This window comes from Melozone crissalis, unplaced genomic scaffold (genome assembly GCF_028551555.1).
Source record: "Melozone crissalis strain CALT ecotype California unplaced genomic scaffold, PUWL_Pcris_2 ptg000018l_1, whole genome shotgun sequence".
NCBI lineage: Eukaryota > Metazoa > Chordata > Aves > Passeriformes > Passerellidae > Melozone > Melozone crissalis.
Genome location: NW_026535796.1, coordinates 9446306 through 9469210, shown reverse-complemented (window position 1 = coordinate 9469210; position 22905 = coordinate 9446306). Strand labels below are relative to the sequence as shown.

The 22905-nt window shown below is 47.4% G+C and overlaps 1 protein-coding gene across 1 annotated transcript in view; it reads left to right on the top strand.

Moving 5' to 3' along the window:
- Positions 1-22905, top strand: part of SLC22A18 (solute carrier family 22 member 18) — a 57790-nt gene that overhangs the window by 4610 nt on the left and 30275 nt on the right. Inside the window, exon 4 of the mRNA XM_054276099.1 lies at positions 162-294. Coding sequence (XP_054132074.1) covers positions 162-294 — 133 coding nt within the window. The remainder of the gene's footprint in view (positions 1-161; positions 295-22905) is intronic.

The following is a 22905-nucleotide window of genomic DNA, read 5'->3' as shown; positions in this document are numbered from 1 at the left end:
CAAAAAAACCCCCAACCAACAACAACAACAAAAAACCAACCAAACAAAAAAACTCAAACAAACAAAACCCCAAAAAACTCTTAATGGCTTAGCAATAAAACCATGGGAACTGCTGGGTCATCTGCTCAAACCCTGTGGTTTGATATTTTTCCCCCCTGCAGGTGCTCAGAAGGTTATTACAGATGTGACTACTCCTTCCCAACGTGCTGGTGCTCTGGGGAAGCTGGGCTTTTGCTTTGGAGTGGGCATCATTACTGGCTCTGTCGTGGGAGGTGTTCTATCCACCAAATTCGGGTGAGTGATCCACTTGTTTGGTACTGAATTTGTTGCAATCACTGAGGGAGCTGCTAAGGGATATTCTGCTGCCCTGGAGCTTTTGATGCTGTCTTACTCCTGGTGGCAGTAGAGGACCATACCAGAACTCAACATTTTGCTTTCTGTGCTGCTACAAATACTCCCACTGTTTTCAAGGAGATCTTGTTGAAAATCTCACCTTCTACTTAAATACATTTAAAAACAAACTAGATTGAGAAGTGGATTTTGTCTTTCTGCTGATTGTCTTGTCTTTGGAGCTGAGTGTGCTGAAAGAGCTTTTAAGAAATGATATTGTACAACTGAGAAATGGAAATCAGGGGCAATGTGGAACTTGTGGAGAAAATTGTGTCTTTGGGGGATGCCCAGTATAGGGCAAGACTATGGGAAAGGTGAAGGCAAGCATGGGACAGTGCATGTGGCTGTAATCTCCTTGGAGGATTCCCCAGCATTGCTCTGGTGGGCAAAAAATGTCCCTGGTAGACATTCAGGTTTTTGTTTTGCTCTGCTTCTCTTTACTATGGATGCTTGCCTCTGCAGACTCAGGTTAAAATAACTCTATAGGATAGAGGGTAAAAATCACTCCCATCCTTGTCCCAGTGCCATAAGCTCTGTGAACTGGGTATGGCCATGCATCTCCTGGGTGTTTTGCACAGGGGATTGTGATGTGGGGTGTTGTGTGTTGCTCTCTGAATCCCACTGTGTGTTCAGGCACTGCAGAGATGCAATTTAGTGTGTGAAATCCTTTCACAGGTTGAGGAGAATGCTGTAACCTCAGGGAGCAGCCCTAAAACCTGTTGGCTGCTCTACCTTGGCAGCGTTGGCCAAGTGACACAAAACTGATCAGGAGGATTCGTTTTGTAGTTATTACATGGTTACATAAAATTAAAATTGGGGACATACATAATATTAACTGATCAGCATTTAAAGGTATTTATAGGTGTTGCTGGCTGAGTGCTGGTTTTAGTAAGTATTATTTTTAACCAAGTACAGTGATTGTAGACCTTTATGTGTTAATTGAAAGTAAAGGTTGCCTCAGTTCTCAGTTTTGGTTATATGTTCATATTTAAACATCAACATGGAAGCAGTGTTGCTATCTAGCAAAAATTTATGGGGTTTCACTTTCCAGTGTGTGCATCAGTCACAGGTTTATAGAAAAGAGGCAGGGGAGGGAATCTCCTGTATCATTTAATTAGTCAGGGACATTGACTGGAAGGCAGCCTAGCTTTTGCATGTCAGGTGCTGTCAGAGAACGGGAGGCTTCCAGACTCCTTGCTCACTTTGAAAGTTTCTGGACCTTAAACTTTGTGTTTGCAGCACAACGCTGAGAAAAGTGAACCTTGTCCGTAATTACGGGAGAGCGAGACAGCTGCCCATGGAAAAGGAGCTTGCAGCTCTCGCCTTTCCCGAGCAGGGCTGGTTGGTTTCCCTCGCACCCTGCGGAGGGCAGCTCCAGCCCGCTGCTCCTGCCCGGCACTCGGGCTGCTCTGCGGTCCCAAGGCAGGGCTGGGTTCAGCAGCACCTGCTCCTCTCCCTGAGCATCTCTGCATCCTCCTGGAAGGACGACAGGAATTTCTATTAGCACGGGATGAGCTGTGCCGTGCTGGCAGCGCCCTGATGTACGCGGAGGTTGATAGGATGTGATAAACAGCAGCTTCAGGCTTAGGAAGCCGCTCTGGGGGTTTGGTACCAAGATTCGCTGCAGCCAAACCCACTGTGCTTAGCTCCTCTGCCAGGTGTCAGTGCAGAGATTAGAGGAACAATCCACCGGGCTTTAGGTGTTTTGGTGCCGGTGGAGAGCAGGAATTCAGCCGAGAGCAGCTCGGCTCTGCCACGGACAGCCCCGAGCATCGCTGTGCCTGCCCGGGGAAGGAGCGGGTGCTGCCCTAGGGACATGCCCCAGGCTCCCTGGCCTTGCTGCTGTGCCCCACAGCCTGCTCATCCTCCTTCCCTCTTTCCCACATGTGTACAGGAAGGCTCCAGCTGCGTCATCACTTCTTCTCCACCACCCCCCCCCCCCCCCAGAAGAATGACCCAGTCACCTTCCATTGAAAAAGCATTTCTGCTGTGTCATGGAAGAGCAATGCTGGAGATTTCTGTCCACTCTGTGTTCTTTGCTTTCCCTCACCACAAAGCTGGCCAGCATTGCCCATGTGTTGTTGACAGCATTATTCACATGTTAGCAGTGCTTTGTATACAAGAGAGGGAGTAGAAATCACTCTCAGTTCCTCAGCTGATGTCATTTTAGTATTATTCTTCTGTATTGTATTTACCATTGATGTGTTTGACCTAAAGAACTGGTCTTTTATTGTTTTCTTTGTTGGAATAATATTTGTCAACTCTTATTTATTAAGGGAGCCCTGAGGAAGTTGAATGTCTTGTTCTGATTTGCATAGGATTTTTTGGATGTTAGTTCCTGACCTTTCCTAGTAAACTGTAACTGCCAGCTCCAGCCCTTCCTCTTCTTCTCTTTGAAGTGCCACATTTCCCCCTCCTGTTTTCCAAAACTTTGCTGGTCAGGCAAATTTCACCACCTGAGGATGAAGTATAAGCAAATTTGTTAACACAAGCAGTTGTAACCATTTAACCATTTGGAAAGTGTTTTTCTGTTTGCATGGTTTTTTTGGTTCTTGGGGAATGCAAACTCCCTAGCAGTTCATCCACCAAAGGGGACTAAGGAAAGGAGTTCTGTTTGCACTCTGCAGAGGTTCTCCCCGCTGTACACCTTCTGCAAAGCTGTTGTGGGGCACTGCAGGTGAGTGCACCCCTAAAGGGAGGCGATTTGGTGTTTGCAACAGACTTGTGTGGCAGCCCTCTGGGTGAAAGGTGGAAGTAGGCAGCTGGATTAGTTTTCAAAAGTGGAAAGATGAGTCTAGGTAGTTAATTACAGAGATTTCATCCTTTCTTCTGAGACTATGATTAATTACATCTGGCTGCTTTTTTCTTTCCTTCTAACAAGGCTGTAGAGAATCTCTGCTGCATCACCCAAGAATTGTTTGCTTTCTATGGACACGGAGAAGTTTCTTCATTTTAGTGCCTCAGCTGTAGGCTTAAATCTCCTGAAGCAATTATTCTTTTGATTACAGCAAGCTTTGGGGATAGTTTGTTGGGATTTTTTTTCCCCCTGGCTCTGCTATTATCCTTCTACCTCATGGGGAAAAGAAGGAGCTTGTTTGCCTGGAGTAGGGAATTGCTCTTTTTTTTTTTTTTTTTTTTTTTTTTTTCAAAAAACCCATTTGAACAAAGTTCTCTGGCAGGGAATTTCTCGTGGCAGAGTGGAAAAACTGTGGGTGTTGAAAGGACTGGAGGTTGGTAGCTGGGAAGGCGGGTGGGAGCACGGCAAAGGGTGAAAGGGTTGCGCTCCATTTCGGGACAAAGCAGGGCATTCTGCTTCCGGGAGCTGCTCCTGCTCCCTTCCAGCAAAATCTCTGATGTTTCTCTGCCTGGGATGATGCTGCCCAGCCAAGCAGCAAGGGCTGGTGACGTTTGTACAGGCATTGCTTTGTCCTTTGTGTCAGGGCATTTGGGAGAAAGGGAGGTGGGGTCTGCTTGCCAGCAGGCAAGTCATCCATAATCTGCAATGTGGTCTGTCACTGCTGGCTGAGCTCTGGCAGGAATGGGGACAGAAGAGGAAATGGGCTGCTTGTCAAGGAGCTGATGGCTTGGGAAAGGTGCAAATGCCCTCAGCTGTGGCCTTCTCTGAAAAAACAAAACAGAATCTAAGGGTTTTTTCTTATCACTTACTCTGCATGGCAGCTGTCTTAATTTGGAAGACATGGCCCCAAAGTTTATCTGTCAATTCTGTGATAGAGGATCATGGATATTATCCTTCAACAAGCTTGTTGCTTCAGAAGTCAGGTTTAGGGCACTTCTGTCCTCTAGTCCCAGCACCAGAATGTTCTAGTTCTGATAACTTCTTTAACCTATTCTTGAACCTAAGAAATGCCTCAGTGCACTTTGGGTGGAAATCATCTAACCTTAGACATCTGCAGGGGAGACAACTACACCTAAACTTGCTGTTCAGACTCTGTGGTTGACAGACAGAGAGGCACAGGTGGTTGTACAGCATCCTTTACCTCCTCATGAAGCAGTTCTGAAGCAGCTCAGGGAACCATCTGCTTCCTAAGCTTTTTCTTGCTTGACCCCCAAGTCCCAGGACACATTTCTGGCCATCAGCACACCATACCTGTGGCCAAGAACCTGTGGAGTTTGATGCTGGACTGTGAACTTACCAAAAGCCACCGGGATGCAGGTTCTCAGTTTTCTGTCTATGCTCCATTGATACAACAGGTCTGCACTGAGCTCTTCCCCAGCTCTTCCTTCCCACATCTAGGCCACCAATTTTTAAGTTTGGGTGCCCTGGCTTTCTGCCATGTACCCTATGGAAGATGGCACTGTCACTGCAAAGGTGCCCCTGTTCCCCCTTAGCCCATCCTCAGTGAACTTGTCTCTTCTGTGCTCTCCCTGGCCTGAGCTCCAGAGGAGGGAGGTGTGATGATGGAGCCAGAGCTCCTCCTTGGTCCTTCACCCGTAGGTGGGGCTCTTTCCCAAGGGAGGAAGAGTGGAGTTTAGGGCAGGAGCCGGCAGCCCGTGCCTTGTGGCTGCCCTCAGGGAGGGCTGGGCTTGGGTTGAGCTAATGGAGGGATGTTGGCAGCCCCTTCCTCAGCCTTATCAGGTGTGCTCTCCATTTTCCTCCAAAACCCTCGTTCCCACTCAGCCTTCTGCAGGGATTGTGTTGGGAGGGCAATGAGTGAGGCTGTGCCAGCTCACAGGGGATGGACACCTGCCCCTTTTCCCCATAGCACCCTCCTACCTCCTGAGCATCTTTAGAGGTTTGCTGCTTCATTTTCCCAAAGTAACCATGGTGAAAATGCATTTTAGAAAAAAAAAAATACCCAGAGCTTTCTCCTGTGACTGGTTTGTGCTGCTTACAGAGAGCTGAGGTTTAGAGGCTGCTGGAGATTGACTTGCACCAGAGCCATGGGAAGAGGCACTCCTGGCAGGATTTGCCTGGTTTCCCTCCATGGGCTGACAGCAGTTATCCAAACAAACAGGCAGATAGAAAATAAAAGGCAGAGGGATGTGGGTATCTCCAGGGGAGCGAAGGAAATTTCCCTGCTGCCTTTTCCAGCTTTCATCATGCCTGTGCACCGGGGGAGGCTGCCCTGCCTCGCACCCCATGCCTGGAGTCAGAGAGTGAGGGGGCGGCGGGCGAGCGAAACCCCGCTCTGTGTGCGTGGTCGCCAGATCGCAATCAACAGCATGTGTGTGTTTGTGGAGTCAGCTCTGCTGAGCAATTATGGGTGTTTGAACACTGCTCCCCTCCCCTGATGCTTTGAAAGCCCTGGGTGCTGTGCAGTGCAGAGCCCTGCCTGGTCTGTTGTTAACTGCGTCCCTTCTAGGCTGTGAGGTGGTGGCTGATTTTTCTTGTTAAGCCTTAACATCCCCAAGGAATAAGTAAAAAGTGGGTGCAACAAACCCACAATGAAACCAAAATGGGAATTTTATGAAATGGCACAAGGTATTTTAGGTCTGGCCTTGCTAGCAGAAGTCCAGTTGGAGGGCTGAACGTGACCCTCACAGCCCAGGTTGCACAATGAGGCAGTGTCTGCTCATGACTCACTAGAGCTTCATCTGCTCTTCCCACTCCTGGACTATTTCATGACTGGGCAGCACATCCAGCAGTATCACTGGGGATTGAAATCCAGGAAAATACTGTTTTCTTTGTTAACAGAAAATAGAAGGTACAGAATAGCTTGTGGTTAAGTCCCTGAACTGGGATTTGGGACTTGGCTCTGCTGTGATTTTCCCGTGATGTAAGTTATCCCATCCCTCCGCACTGCTGTTTCTCATGCATAATACAGGGCAATGAGATAGTGTTTCCTTCTCTCATCCAATACATTTACAATATTGCTCTTTAGATCATACAGCCTTTGGGATGCAGACTTTCTCTATCACAAGGTATGCTCATGCAAATATATCTACTACCTTGAGGGAATACATCCTGCTTTTCTTGGATGTATTCTCTTTTTCATCCCCTGGTGCCCTGGGCAGGCAGAATCCTTGTAAGCCAAATTACCATCCCATTTTGGGGGGCTTGTTTCTCTTTTTGTGGGTTTTTTGGTTTTTTTTTTTCCTTTTTTTCCCCCTTTCTTTCTTAGTTGTTTGTAAAGAGTCAGTGCCAGGTTAGGGTTTTTTTGTCTTGGAAGAGTCCCAGAGGCTGAGCCCAGCAAGACCTAGCAGAGGGACCTCCAGGGCAACCTGAGGTGGCCCTACCTTCCTCCCTTTGTGTTTGTGCATATTCAAGCGGCCAGCCCTCTCCTTTACTTCTCCTAATCCTGTTGATTCAAAGGGTCATGCTTATGTTTCATTCTGATCTGCTTCAGTGAACAAGCCGAGCTTTGTGGCGAGGCCAGGGCAGGAAGGATGAGGTGCTTGTGTGGGAAGGACTATCAGACAAGGGAGGGAGGGAAGGTCAGGATGAACGGAAATGTGCGGATGTGGTATGTGAAGGGTGGGCTGGGAGGAGTTAAGACTCCTGGAGTTAGGGAGATGAGGAGTGAAGCTCTGCAGGAGACAGACTTAGATTTTAGATGTATTGTGTCACCTGGGGCAGTAACATTAGGGCACCAAGGGGCTTGGGCTGCAAGGAAGGAGTGTTTCCAAAATAGACCTTCATTTACCATGGGGGAAGAAGGGACAGCACACCCACTGCTGCTGCTTTCCTGCTTGAAATGTGCCTGCTGTAAAGGATGGGTGGAAAAGCAGCCCTTTTGTAAGACTTTGGTCTTGGCTTTTAAGCCATTCCTGATGCTTTTCTTGCTGCTGGGTGGCTGGAGAGATGCAACACCCCATTGTCACAAGGTGCCAGTTCACTTGTGGTCCAGGCTGAAGGGCAGACTGCTGGAATGGGGTGTTTAGAATGAAATGGAACGGGAGTGACCTTCTCATGAACTACAGCAGCTTCCACAGCCCTACCCAGGGCTTTTGTTGGCTCTGGTCTCCTTATGAAACCCTGCTCACAACCATACCAGCAGAGCCAAAGGTGTGTTAAGCATCTGGGCAGTGGACGTGGCCAGGGGGCAAAGGAGTTTCTGAATGGCCATCTCCAGGCTACCCCTGGCACTCACTCGTTTTGGTTTGTCTCTCTCACCTGACAAACCATGGGATAGTGCAGCCAAGTGAGAAGGTATTTCCAGCATCAGAAACTTCTTGGTGCTCCTCAGAGTCCTGTCAGTGAGCAGCTGGAGTGCGTGGAGCCACTGCAGGGAGCCCTGCCTGGGGATGGATGGAGAGAGCACCAAGGATTTATGGGTCAGGACTAAAGGGAGGACAGGACAAGTGACATTATAGTCTGGGTCTGCTGTAGGCCATCCAGCCAGAGTGACAGAGCAAATGGCATCCTCTATTCAGATAGGAGTGGTCTCGTGTTCAGAAGCTCTGGTCCTGGGAGAGACAACAAAACTGGGCATAAGCAATGCAGGAGGGGAGAGAACTTCCTGCTCCAAGGCATACAGGAGCCAGTGAGGAAAGGTGTTAGGCTGGACCTTGTTCTCAGCATAGGAAAGGCTGATGGGGAAGGTGAAGCTCAGGCACAGCCTTGGCTGCAGTGACCATGGAATGGTGGAGTTGAGAACCTCAGTGCAGCAAGGAGGGTGCAGAGCAACCTGCCTGCCCTGGGTTCAGGAGAACAGGCTTCGGCCACCTCAGGGATGTGCTTGGTAAAGTGCCGTGGGATAAAGCCCTGGGGGAGTCCGAGCAAACTGGTTGATATTCAAAGATCACCTCCTGCAAGGTTAGGAGAGATGTATCCCAACAAAGCTGTCAGGCAGAAATGCATGGATGAACAAGCAGCTCCTGGAAAAACAGAGGATGTCTGAGGGAAGCCTTCTGAGGGTGGAAGCAAGGACAGTTAGCCTGGGAGGAACACAGAAAGATTATCTAAGTAGCCAGGGATCAGGTTAGGAAAACAAAAGCCCAGAAAGGATTAAATCTGACCAATGACATCAAGAGCAACAAGAAAAGCTTCTATAGGCACATGGCTGATAACAGGATGATGGTGGAAAATGTGGACCATCTCCAGAAGGAAATAGGAGACCTGCTTCCATGGGACATGGAGAAGGCTGAGGTATGGATGATGTTTTTGCCTCGGTCTTCACTGGCAAGTGCCCCAGCCACACTCCAAAGTCAGAGCCAAGAAGCTAAAAGCAGGAGCTGGAAGAAAGAACCTTCTGCTCTAGAAGGCAAAGCTCAGCATGACCCAGCAATGTGCACTTGCAGCCCAAAAGGCCCACTGTGTCCTGGGCTGCATCAAGAGAAGTGTGGAGAGAGGTTGAGGGAGGGGATTCTGCTCCTCTACTCCACTCTCAAGAGCACCTGGAGAGCTGCATCCAGCTCTGGAGGCCAAAGCATAAGAAGGATGTCAGCCTGTTGAGGAGGGCCACAAGGGCTGCAGCACCTCTGCTATAAAGGCAGCTGAGAGATTTGGTGGTTTTCAGCCTGGAGGAGACTCTGGGGAGACCTTAAAGCACCTTCCAGTCCATAAAGGAGGTCTATAAGAAAGATGGAGGGGGAATTTTCACTTGGGCATGTAGTGACAGGACAAGAGGTAATGGCTTTAAATTCAAAGAGGGCAAGCTCAGGTTAGATGTTAGAAATAAACTCTTTACTGTGAGAATGGTGAGACACTGGCACAGGCCTTGTGGGTGCTCCATCTCTAGAGGTGTTCAAGGCCAGGTTGGATGGAGCTCTGAGCAGCCTGATGTAGTGGGATGTATCCCTGCCCATGGCAAGGGTTTGGAAATAGGTGATCTTTAAGGCCTCTTCCAGCCCGAGTCATTCTGTGATTCTATGAAATGCTCTCTGTAGCATTCATATCACAAGCTCCTGACTGCTTGTGCTGAGCCCTGTGCTGTGCCAAGCAGTGCAGGAAATTACCATAAGCACTGCTGGCAAACAAAGATGCTGATCCAAGAGGAGGAAAATGCTCATGGTGGGATGTGAGGGGCCAGACACCATGGTGACAGTCCATTAGTGCACTGTGTGTTGAGCCAGCAGTGTGTCTGTGCCATAGGACACGCTGGAACACTCCCAGTTTGCCCAGTCAGCATCTGCAGGTGGCAAAACAACCTCTTATGGGGTTGTATCCCACTTGGGGGGGATATGCAGCAGCAGATTTGGAAGAGTAGCATGTCTTGTTATTAGCTATTGCTTGGATGGCCTGAGAGAGACAAAAGCCTTATATGTTCATTGAAATTATTTGCTTTGCTTTATCATCATGTAAGGGGTTTGGCTCTGCTCTCCAGCTGCCCTCTTATGCAGAAGCAGTTGCCAGCCTTTCCAGAAATTACTTTGATTTTCTTCATCTCCCACTTAGCACTGTCTAAAGTGGATTTTCAGCAGATAGGAATTCAGCACTTTTGGAAGTCTGATCCATTTAAGGTAGTTCAGGATCTGAAAACTGTGATAGTTTTTGAGAATCAGAGGTTTCTTTGTTTAGCTGCTATTACAGCAACTGTTGCTTCGATTTTAATTTATTTTTCTTTGAGGAGAGGGGATTGCATGTCCAAGCCATTGTGGTCTATATGCAGTATTAACTTTCTGAGTCTCACTAAATGTTCCTTTATTCCATTATATTCTCAGCTAAAACTTTTGGTCTAATTACATCTTTACAAAACTTCACTGTGAATCCCTTTGAAATCTGCACCATTTTTATGGGATTTGGTTCAATTCTCTTTTACCCCAGGGTATGTGATCTGAGACATACTGAAGTCATTGTATTTCCTTTGAGTTTGGTTTTAAATCAAGCTCCGGGTAAAGAAATTTGTAGAGGAAGGAAGGAAAGCCCCAGAAACCTAAAAGATTCCTGCAGGATATGCCTTTAAAAGACCCTGAATAATTAGAAATCCCCTAGGAAAAGCCATCTGGGGAGCATCTGAGCAATGCTTACAGGAGGCCAGAGTCTTAAATGCTGTTCTGAGACTTTTAAAAAAGGGGAGATGAAAGACAGTAATGGTTATTAAAGCTGAGGATGTTCATGCATCAGATGTTTAAACTTACTTCCTACAGAAGCCTGGAGAGGTTTTTTTTTCTGCCATAAAGCTGTATAACAGATTCTGTCTTGTGTGTGATGGGTTTTTCCCCCCTTCCCTTTCCAACTGTCCGGACACAGTTGGATATGAGACAGATGATAGATCAATTCTTCCGGCTAATGTTTTCCAGTGCAGTCCTGGTGGTTTCCCAGTCTTTCAAGAATTCCTTTTCATGACAGAAAGAGGCCTTCTTCCGAATCTAGTGATGATTAGAAAATAAATTTTTAAAGCATTTGTTGAATGACTCCTTTTGGTAACCGGAGGAGGCTGTGGTTGGTGACACCAGGCTCACACCTCACCCTACACCCACGTGTGTTCTCATTGCATGTGATTACATGGTCTGAGCTGTGTAATTGCCTGATTGTAATCTGTACACCCTAACAAAAGTTGCATCATTTTGATTTTGCCTGGGTGTTGTGTGGCAAGCACTTTGCAGACAGAGACTCTTGGCCCTTGAAGGATTATATAATTTTTCCCCGTACTTTTGTATAAAGTCAGATCAGTATTTTTAAAATTGTTTTTTATTTCTTGGAGATGAAGGTTACAACAGCTACAAGAGTACATTCAAGGTGCAAAACTGCTCTGAATAGCAGTGGAGCTGAATTGTTTAAATTTTTTCAGAACACAAACTCTTTCTTGAATATTGCAGCATCCAGTGTGAGCAAATGCTATTTGTTCTTCTCCAGCTCTATCCTGGTGTGGGGCTGGGTGCCCACTGGGAAAGCAATGCAGAGCCCTGTGCATTAGTCACTTACCTCAGCCTAACAGGACCCAAGGTCAGATGATGGAAAAAGGAGTGACAAATACCTACCAGGAATAATCCAGCTGGGAGATAAGGCCTCACCTCTCCCTGGGGGATGTGCAGGGAGCTCAGTGGTGGCACCCAGTGAGGGGGAAAGCGCAGGAATGCAAGTGGCGCGCTCTGGCAGGGCAGTGAAACCATCTGATGGCACACTCAGGCTCTCTCCTACTGGGAACTGGGATCTATTTCTGGGCTTTGGAAGAGAGCCATCCAAAAGTAAATGTTTAGTCAGCCTTGCAAGCTGTCTGAAATGCGTGACGTGCCTGTGACAGGGTGATTTTATGGGGATCAGGCTGACCTTTCTTTGTCAAATGTGATTCTGCTAGAAAGAAAATCTACAGACAAAAGAGTTGATAAGGTGTGGGAGAAGTTTAGTTGTCTGTTCTTGAAACTGAGCTGCAGGGCAGAAAAGGGAGTCTGCTTCTTCTGCAAGCATTCATAAAGGGCATGAGGGGGCTTTCCCTGACATGCAGGTTGTACCCTTCAAAACAAGCCCTAAATCTGGGGATTTGGCACAAAATTGGGATTTGCTGCCAATATTTGTCTCACAGGCATTGAGAGTGGAGGCACTGGGCTTTGAGTTAGGGCAGGCTTCTTGCTTTGCCAGGAGCTGCTCCTGTGAGGGCAGGGAGAAGGGAGTGCAGAGACAAGCTGGGCTTGGTCACAGTGCTGAGGATGCTGGAGCAGATGGGGATGCCAGGGAACAAGAGCCAGCCCTTGAGTGGGGCATGGTCGGCCCACAGCAGGGCACTGGGTGCTGTGGGGTGAGAGGAACACAGGGCACCAGCAGCTGAGCACAATGACTTGGCCAAAACCAGGCTGAAAGTAGAAAGCCAAATCTCCGGACTTGGGCTTTTGGAAACCTGTAGCTCCAACTGTGGGTTGGGTTTGGGGCTGGGTTTTACTTCGTCTGGGAGAGGAGAGAATTACAAAATGTGGATCTGGGTTCAGGTTACCGTTCTGCTCCCCTGGGCTATTCCAGGTGTTCAAATATGAACTTTTGGCCCAGGCCCATCTCTAATTAGGCGTATTCTTTAAAAGTATTTTCCTTCCTTGGCTCCTGTGCTCTTGGCTTGTCTCCACTAGCCCTCTTTGCTGTGCTAGAGCACGGTTTGCTGGGTATATTAATTGAACTGTTTACACACCTGGTTTCCTGCAAGAATAGACACCTAGCTCCTTCTTTTGAAAAGACAAGCCCAGAGGCTGTAAACAGGGATTGTACTATGTCTGGAAAAGCTGAACTGCTGCTTATCTGCACTCCCCGGGGCTGTGGGAGCAGCGGCAGCAGCAGCTGCTGCAGACATGGGTCAGTTGAGCACAGAAACCAGCCTGTACACTCTTCCCACCAGTCCTGTCCTGCCGCCCAGCTCAGGTCCTCTTGCAGCTGGGGTGTCACCTTCTTTGCAGGGTTGTTCCCTTTTATTGTGGCAGTGACAGGAGAGGCCCCAGCTGGCATTTGGGTCAGCTCAGATGCAAATTTTGTCTTGTGTGTGAAAGCTGGGGTGTCATCCTGCGGTTATGTCCTGTGCAGGATGGCTGAGGGGACCCTTCCTCTCTTTGGATGGCTTTACCTTCCAAGGTTAGTTTCTGATGAAGCTCCCCAAAAGCAGTGGTGTGTTCATCACCCATTTTACTTTTCTAGTCATGGCCAGGGGACATCTTTCATAAAACATTGTGTGGCTCAAAGAATGGCTCTGGAAAACAAGGTTGGTAAGACTAGTGTGGTGCAAGGCAGGTGGAATCATCCCTCATGATCTCTTTGGGTTTAAAAGGTATGAGCATAAACATGTGCCATTGCACAATTTTGCTTTCAAAGTATAAGAGGATTACCTTAAAATACGCTGATTTTTGTGGTTGTGCTCTCCACCCCTGAAGCCTGCAGCTGCTGTTTTAATGAGTGAATTTTAGTTTGCTGCTTCATCTCTTTGCTGAACATGACCTACACTTCAGCTGGAAGGTACCAGCTGACCCCTGTGTAAGGCCATGGGCTGGGAAGGTTGGTGTGCTGTGCTGCTGTGTGGCACAGGCCATGGAGTGCTGATGAGCTGACCCTTGGAATCTTTAACTCCCTGCACTACTCAAGGTTTCCAAATCTGATGAAGGCCTCTGGAGGAGTCCCCCCAGGGCAGGCCCTGGGGAAGGGGCATGCAGATCAACGGGCTGGGAATAGGGAACAGGAAACCAGATGCACCTTAGGGCAAAATTTGATATCCAAATTCCATTCCAGCTAGGAATGGCAAGTGCTGCTGTTCCCAAAGCACTGGCCTGGACTGGTATTATTCCAGCAACCTCCAAAGCAGACACAAAGTCATCCACTGGCGAATGCAAGAAGGCATGATAGCAGCTTTTTGCTGCTTGTGCTGTGGGAGAACACCAGCAACTCTGGCCAGGAGCAGCACAGCTCCCCTAATCACCCAGCAAGCAGCGACTTTGTCGTTGAACTTTATGTTGGCGCTGATCCCTGCTTGGCTGCTGAGTGTTGGGTACAGGCCATGAGTGATACAAGCTGTAGGGGCTGGGAAATGTCAGCTCTGGAAAAGGGGCCTGAAAGGACAAAGGTGACAGGTACTTTTGTCCAGGCTTGTGTCAAAACCCCTCAGAGAGGAAGAAAAGGCTTTTGCTATCGCCCTGCTCACCTTCCCTGCTGCGCAATCAGGCCCCTCTGCCAAAATCAGGAATTGGGGTTTTGCAGGAGCCCAGTGGCAACCTGCAGCCAGTGTGCCGCGGCACAACCACTCACACTGCGCTCCCTGCTCCTGCTAATGCTATCAAATCAAGCAGGAAATTATTTTTGGAGCAGTGGAGCATGTTGAAACCCAGCAGAAGGCAGCTGTTTGCGTAACCAGAGTTGTGGGAGAGCTGCCTCCCTCGTTGCCAAGCACTCGACTTCCTATCCTGGTGAGAAACGGCTTCCCCGCTCCCGGCAGTGTGAGCGAATCCCCTCAGGCTTGGGAGGCTGGGCTTGGTCCAGCATCATCCTTCCTGCAGCGCCTGCTTCACCGCTCTGAAAGCCCCCAGATGCTTTTTGGGGTGGTGGGTGTCTGAACCGGCTGATTCTTACTCCTTAGATCACTGCTCAGCCCTCTCCTTAAAAACAAGCTACTCCAAAACGAAGGGTTTTCTCTGGAATTTCAAACGTGTTTCGGTTATCTCTCAGCAGAGGTCCATGTCTGGCAAACAGCCCATGCTGGAAAGGAAACAATAGCTCTGCCTCAGTCTGATCATCTGCACCATGTGTTTACACCCTGGCTCCGTTTCCAGCACCAGTTTGGTGCCCTGGCAGCACACACAGTCCTTCACAAGGATGTGCCCTGGCACGCAGCTCCTCTGGCTGCACTTCAGCACCTCCTTTTCAGTGTAGCTCTTTCAGGGGCTCCCAAGTGTCTAATGGGGCTAGGGTTGGTTTTTTTTTTTCTTTTTTGTTTGGAGAGGGGGTTGAGGGCATGGTCTTGGCATGCTGCTTTTTTTCACTCTCTAGCAATACCGTTTCTGCCTTTTCTTGCGGCTCCATCACTGCAAGCTGGTGTCCAGGCACTGACCTCAACTCCACCCGTATATTGATGTTTCTCTTACCAAAACATATCTTGCACCCTGGGCTCTACCGGCCTCTTATGCCCTCATACCAAAGCAGAAATAAATCCTTCAGCACTTTAGTGAAATGCTGTGCCCTGTAAAACGGCATTGCTAATGTGAGCTGTGGGATTGCGTTAGCCAGAAAGAATGAGATAAAGCCATGGCTGCAGAGACGGGGCTTAAATTCCTGCCCCCAAAATGTGATGCTGCTGTACAGAAGGGAAGGACCAAGTCAGTGCAGAGAGGTTTCGAAAGCCACCATGTGGGTATAAAGCCTTTTTTGTTTGTGGAATTATTATGTCACCCCTCAGTCATGCAAATGTCACCCCAGAAGAAAGACTTCTTCACATTGGTGCCCTGTTCTGGAGAAGTCCCTCCCTGATTATTCATGACCGCTGACTCCTTCAGCCATGTGCCCCTTTCCTGAGGGCTGCAGGGTGGAAAGAAATTCCCTGACGTTGTGAAAGGCAGGAAAAAAATCCCGAAATGACTCAGTCTGAAATATTTATGGCTTTTCAATAGGGTAATTAAAATCTCATGCAGCCCAGTTATGGTAAAAAAAGGTATCTGTCCTGTGCCAGGCTGTAGCTTGTAACAGTGACATGAATGTATGTCAGCAATGAGAGCTGGGATGATGGACAGGGTGATTTCCATATTCTGTCAAAGTCTTGGTGTTAAGCAGATTAAAAAATAATTTTTAAAGCCACTGTTATTTCACTTAATCATAACATTTCAGCACAAGTGCTGGACAGCTTCTGTGTGGTTTGGTACTAGATGATGGAGCCTTTTGTTTCTGTCTGTTCCATTCATGTCTACATTTGCAGCTATGTAATGTTTTGCTATCTAGGGCTGTTTAGCACATGATTTTAGTTGAAGATCCAATTATTTTCCCCTTGCCACTTAATTGGTCCCTGTGGCATCATTATTCCTTGTGCCTTTGGTTTTGCTTTGTTTGGTTTGTGAGGGACACAGCACTGAGTGGGAACACCCTTGGAGACCTCCCAGCTCCATCTTGAGTGTGCTTCCTGCCTTGTCTTTCAGCTCTCTCTCTTTTTTTTGTCCCCTCCATTGGCCTGAAGGGATGAAAGAAAAAGCTTTGAAAAATCTCCTGTTTGGTGGCTGCTTTATCTGGTCACTCAGGCTTTGCCTGCTCCAAAGCCATCCTTGGTCTACAGTGCTTTAGCCCAAATTTCTTGGGACTTAAACTGAAGCATGTATTAAGATATACCCCAAAAGGGAATTACATTTCCTGACAATAAAATCCACACAATGAAATGAAGTTAGCATGAGCCTTAGAGGCAATGAAAAGAGAGGAACAGCTGCAGAGTGTGAGGAGCAGTACATTAAAATGATCAGTTTGAAACCTCTAAGGTTGGTCCTGTTTCCTCAGATGAATGTCATAGATGTGTCTGAATGGCCCCTCTATTTCTTTGCTGATATTTTACCAAAGTGTTGCTGTAGGGAAGGGTTTAATTTTACTTTGTCACCTTATCTCTGGGAACCACTTCAGTTCCGTTTCCATGACGTTCCTGAGAAGCGTAAGACTAGAAAGGGATTTATTGTGTCTTTGAACTGCCTTTTGCTCTGAGGAATGAGGATATAATTGTAACGTAGGAAGGACAAACTGAACATGTTCAGGCTTGTCCTGCCTGATCTTTCCCCGTTGCTTTTTTTTCCTTTGCCCCTTGCAGCTAGCACTCATGACTGGGACTTTCCAGCTGATAAAGTCTTGGTTGGCCTCGGGGCTAATTTGCTCCTGGCAAAACCAGCTCTCTGGCCAGCTGGATGTGCAGTTTCTTTTGATGCCAACAGGACCAGGGTTGGCCACTCTTTTTCTGCCACCAGAACATTCATCTCTCACTGTTCACATCTGTGGGATGAGTACAGAGGGAGTCTCAGGCAGATGGCTTTCATGTTCCCTCTGGGATAAATTTTTCCACGTGTTTGTTGATCTTTGAGTACTCTCTTCTCTCTTGGTTATGTTTGGATTTTACAAGAAGTAAGTCTGGGGAAGAAATTAAAGGTATATATTAACCAGACTTTAAGCAACTCACAAAGAATATCCCCAGAGCCTTCAAATTCCATGGTGCTTTGCTTTTAGGACATCATCGTATTAGTGTAGTTGAAATACAGGGTTTGTTGGCTGTGTCTGTAAATACAATAAGTTGTGCTCAGTTTGTGTAACTTAATTTTTAAAAATAACCCTTGTCAGAGACATCTACTAGACTTGATCTGAAGTAGGGATTAAAAGTAAATATGTAGGTACCAAACTCACCACCTCTTGTACTCAACTGCTGCTATCTGATAATTCACTGAAGAGTAGTGAATTTCAGGTCCTTTCCTACTGCTAATCCCTATCCCTGTGCTCTGGCTGGGCTCTTTGTACTGGATTTTGATGTCATGTTGATGGGGATTGGCAGCCATCACATCTGTGCCGCTGATGTTGGGCCTGATCTTAAACCATTTTCATTTTTACTGACTTTCATCTTTTCCATGATGCCCGCAGTTGATCTTTTCCAGCCCCTTTTCCATGACAGCCCCTGCTGCTGCCAGGATTGCAGCTTTTATTACTAATTCCTCAGGATCTTCATTGCTTGTTTTACTCTCATCCTGTGGTTTTTACTCAGTCCTTCCTCAGACAAGTTTCCACTGACTCAAATTCATGCTTAAATTGAGTCAGGGCTCTAGGACGTGTCCCCGGGGCAAATGCTGTTCCTGGGGCACCTGGTTCTTGTGGAGCTGGGCCAGCTGACACCAGTGTGCAACATCAAGGCTCCTGGGGAGGAATTCTTGGAACAGTAATAGGGATGTCACACATTTTCAAAATCAACATGTGTGTGCATCTCTTGTAAGTGATGTTGTAATGTGTAGGTGCTGCTGTTGTGTTGTCAGGGTGCAGCGAGACACAGCAAGCTGTGGGTTCCCATTGCATCACTGTTGTGGCTGGGGCAGAAATGGCTCTTGGGGGATCCAGGGAAAAGAAAGAGGAAAGGAAAACTGTGGTGCTCTGGTCTGAGCACTAAACTTGCATGTGAGACACCTGATTTCTAAGGCTTTTTATTTCCACCATGGTCTTTATGGGATCTTACTAGGGCATTCAGGTTTTCTGTGAGTACATCCAGGCTGATGCACCACCACTACCCACAGGGATATTATGAAGATAAGTTGTTAGATTTCAAGTGTGGAGTTTTTCAGCTGCCATTGCATTAGGTCTGTTTCTGTAGGTAAGAAAGGAAAACTTTATAACCAATCTCTTACAAGGACTGATGCAGTCTGGGGATTTGTGTACTTTGGACACCCCAGTATTTCCGTGGTGCTGTACAGATGTACGTCCAACAGGCTTGGCAGCACTCTGAAGTCCTTGTTTCCATGGTTTTGCCCTGCTGAAAGAAGAAATGATATGAAATGAAAATATAATTTTTCCCCTGTGCACTGAAAAGAAAAAAGCCAATAATCTCAAGGTAAATAATTTCCTAATCAATAAGTTTATCTGTTTAAGAGGACCTCTTTGGTGCACTGAAAGCAGCCAGCTTCTGCAAGGCTCCAGGATACCACAAACACCAGTCTGAAATCATCAGCGCTCCTGGCCACTAAATAACACGGCCCCTTGCTGCCTTCACAGCACCTGAAATACAGGTGTTCCCTAGGATGTCCTGCCAAAGAAGTGTGTGGCCTCTGGCTCTGGCACCACCAGGTGGCTTGAGATGTAAATATTGCAGCCACAGCAAGCCCCAAGCGTGCAGCGGGCGGGCGCTTCACCCCGCACAGCCACAGCCATGGAGCACCAGAGGTTCCCGAACTCCTCTGCAGACAGCTGGCAGCTCACACCTCCCTCACCCCTCCTGGTTTCCAACTGCTAATTTGCAATTAAATGCAACTAAAAATACGGTAAACACTCTGCTCCCAGTTTTCCACACAAGTCTGTCAGGTAGCTTGCTGCTGCTGCCATTGGGCGCTGAGCGGAGCGGGCTGTGCCGTGAGCGGGTGGCTGGGTGGAGAGCTGCCCGTGAGGCTGCCTAAGATGTGGTTCCCACTGGGTGCTCCCACAAATACCAGTTCAGCATAATGCAGCTGATGATAACTGGCATCCCTGTGGGTGGTCTCTGTAGTGGGACCAAGATGAAACGTGGTGTGAAGAAAGAACCGAGCGCTTTCTCTCCCTAAGGGGAGTTGCTCTCACTGAGAGCGAAGGTGTGGGAGGCAGAGCTCGGGATGCAATGCTGCAGCAGCTCTGCAGTTAAAGGATGTTCTTGTTCAGGGCTTTGGCAATGCTGGAATCCACCAAAATACCCAGGATGAATAGAAGACCTGGCAATTACGTTTGACTGGTATGAAATGCATTCAGTTTACTTTCATTCATTGCTCCAGAATGTGCAAGCAACTTTAGTTAATGTTGAATGTGCTTTTTAACACAAATAATTTCCTACTATGCTAAACAAAGTAGTTGAGAATATCTCCCTCAGTGAGAAGTTTCTTAGCCATTCCTTGGCTAGGGTTTCTCCTACCAACTGTGCAGAGGAGAAAGCTACTCCAATTTGCAAATGCAAAACCCAGAGCAACCTCCTTTCTGAATATATTTAACATGCAGAAACCATTGTCATTATGGATGAGGGAAACAAAGTACTTAATTGAAGGAGTTCAGTAAACAGAGCAGCAGTGAGACCACTCCTGGTTAGAGCATAGGAAGCCTGCCCAAACAAGCAAACTGTGTGCCTTCAGTTAATGGTTTCGCCCATTATTGAAATGGAGTGACTCACTCATCTCATGCAGACGCCTCCTTTTGGGGTCAAACTCTTCATGAAATCAATTCAGCTGCCCCACAGCCCTCGGGCTCTGTCTTTGCTGGAGAAAGGATTGGTTTCAAGGGCCTGTTGTGCAACCAGAGAGGTTGCAGTGGGATGCTGGAAAGTCTCCCACCTGACCCTTGAAATGCCTTATTTTGACTTTTGGGTATTAGTGTTTCAACACTGCTTCCCATACAAAATTAGTCCTAATGTGTCCTATTTCATTAAAAGGTCTCACTAGACAAAAGGTACTGGAGCGCTTGATGAAGCATGGCAAGGTTTTTCACACCTTGAGGAGGGAGGTGTTGGCTGCCACTGCTTGTTCCAAGGCGAGATCAGTCTATGCCATACCTCTGGTAGAATGCTGCATTTACAGTTACTTACCTCAAGGTAAAGAATTAACTTGTTTTGCCAGGGATTACGTAGCTTTAAAATGTCATTCACGTGAGCATAGTCCTGTTAAGAGATGAATTTTAAGTGTCAGACTTGGCTAGCCAACAACTTCTCTATTTATTTACCTCAAAGCCTGTGGGTGTGGGGTGTGGAGAGAGTCCTTGCTTTTGTGTGACACAAGGGTTGTTCTCAGGGATCACTGCAGCAGCATTGCTTGCAAAAGGGACTGGCAGAGGGAGAAGCTAGAATGCCTTAGTGGGCTGATGCTGGGACACCTCCAAGATTGGCAAAATAGATTGACCTGCAGCATCAGTCTATCTGCCCACAGTCCTGTTGTCTGCTTGCCAGAGTGTCGAGAAGGCACAGTCTTTGCACAAAGCCAGAGCATCTGGTCTCTGTGTCTGCTTTTGGAAGGTGGGAAAGGTCCTCTTGGAAGTAGCAGTCACTATCTCACTCCTCAGTGCTTGTGAAAAAGGCAGTGGCTTGCCAGATCTCTCTCCATCCTTTCTTTGCCAAATCCTACCCCTTCCCCTGGCAGGAACTACCCGGACCCCACCCCTCATCCTTGGGCAGCAAAATTCAGCTCTGCCCACACACTGCTCTGAGCCAGCTGTGAGTGAGTGAGTGAGTGAGTGCATCATGATGGGTGAGAGGTAACAGCTCCAGCCAGTGCCAAGCCTGCAGATCTTCCAAAGCCACTGCTGGGAGTCCAGGCTTGATGTGCTGGAGTGCAGCTCAGGTTACTACAGCAAATCCTCAACAGTTTCCTGCCTAGCTGAGTCTTTTGGAGTCTGGAGCACTGTAACCTCATAAAAGCTGGAAAAAGCTTGAACTCATTCAGAGATTATTTCACACCACCTACAGCACTCTATGAAGTCAGACATGCTGTAACATATAATTAATGATGTTTGGTGGTGAGTCACTGAGTAGTCTAGCAAGCTCACCTTCAACCAGTCTGTGTGTGGGAGTCCTTACCCAGCAGCACACCTAAACTGAGCATTTTAATAATTTACCACGTTCTGAGCTTGAAAGAGTAGTTTTTGTTGCTTGATTAGGTAATTTAAAAAAAAAATACTTAAAGGCTTTACTACCTGTTAGGGAACAAACCAACATGAAGGAGAAGGTGGGGGAGAACCCCAAAATCTGTTTGTAATACTACTTTCTTTGAAGTATCCAAGAAAAAGGTTAAGAGATAGGTGACTGCATCTTTGTGTTGTATTCAACAGTCACTTGATAAGGTACATGAATATTTCTTGGACTGAAATGTGGCATTACCCTTTTCCAGCTGTGTGTCCTCCCAAACACAAAGTGAGAGTTGTGCTTATTCTTATTTATTCTCTGTAACGTTTTAGGGTTGCAGGAAAAAAAGCAGCATTTTCCAGGGAATGAATGAGCAAATATGTGCCTGTCTGGCTTGTGACATGGTGGTGGGAGACACAGGTTTGATTCCCAGTGTACAGAAGGAAATTGCACTTGCCTCTCAATGTGCTCTAGTGTCCTTATCCTTTCTGTGACAAAAATCATAGTAAGAATCCTAGTGAAGAGCAAGAGTCAGACAAACTTGCATAATACTTCTCTGATTACTTTTCCAGCCTCCAACTATTTTCAGCTCAGGGGATTTCCTGACACGAATGAGTGAATATGATTCGTGATGCTTTAGTAATCTTCAGTGCATCATTCTTCTAAGTGCTTATCTAATCTCTCCTTGTACCTGTCCAAACCTTTTGCTTCCACAACAACAGTTGCAACAAACTCCACAGACCATCATGTTGCAAGAAGAATTAGGCCTTTCTTTTTCTTTTGAATTAGTCTCTGACAGTTTCACTTGGTGCTTCCGTTTTTGTGGTGGAAATGACCATGTCAGTCACTTCCTAACTGCCTGCTCCAGAAATAAGCAGTTCAGAAAGCATAATTTCATGTGTGAATTTAGGACTTGTTTAGCCTGCAAGCATCTAATCGCACTTTAAATCTAATCTGTGTTATTGCCCAATCCCTCAGCCCTGTGAGGGCCATATGCAATTCCCCACTGTCTGTTCTTTTCCACAATACTCTTTTAGTTGTGTATTCTCAGGAAATTTTCCTACTTCACTGCTGTGCCAGATCGATCACAGATAGGTTGAAGAGCACATGTCCCATCCTCACCAGTGGGGTGCCTCTGATGTGAGCACTGACCACCAACACCTACTTTCTATCTCAGCCTGTCCCAGCTCATCCAACATTAGTTAGCACTGCTGGGATCACAGCCAGGTGTCGCAAGCCCCCATTCAGGGAGCGCAGCTCACACCTGGTCCTTGGCTAGACTTCTCCATTTCTAGGCATGCAGGTTGATGCTCTATAGAAGTGTGAGGCAAGCAATGCCTAAAACAACTAAAATCTTTTGGGGAATGCAGTTTATTCCCCCATTAGTTATAAGTTCATGTAGGTGTGCAGGTGTTCAGTGAACCGAGGTGCCAGTGGGACTGTTGATGCCGTGCAATAGGGAAAAGCAATAATCATACAAACAAGTGAAGCTCTGAATGAGAAAAGTGCAGTATTTGGAAATATAGGGTGTTTTATCAGAGGCTAAATGATACTCAAAATTAGTGGTAGACTGTGGGCAAAGCAAGCAGGTCCACCTACATCTTATTGAAGGGTGACTGAGATCCTTCTTCTGGCAATCAGCCCAATGCTGCTGTGCTGGATGGGGCAGCCCAAACCTGGCATGGCCAGGCTGCTCCAGCTGCCTGGGCATCAGCATCCTGCCACAGGGACCTCCAGCTGCCTGGGCATCAGCATCCTGCCACAGGGATCTCCTTCCCACTCTGGCAGTGGGATCTGCTGAGGCTGGGGCTGGCTCCATCCAGCTGCTTCTCATTGCTGGGATTTTCTCTGCAGCAGGCACTCAGTGGGGATAGATCACGTTCATGCTGCAGAGCCTTGATGGACAGCCAGCCTTATCCATCCATACAAA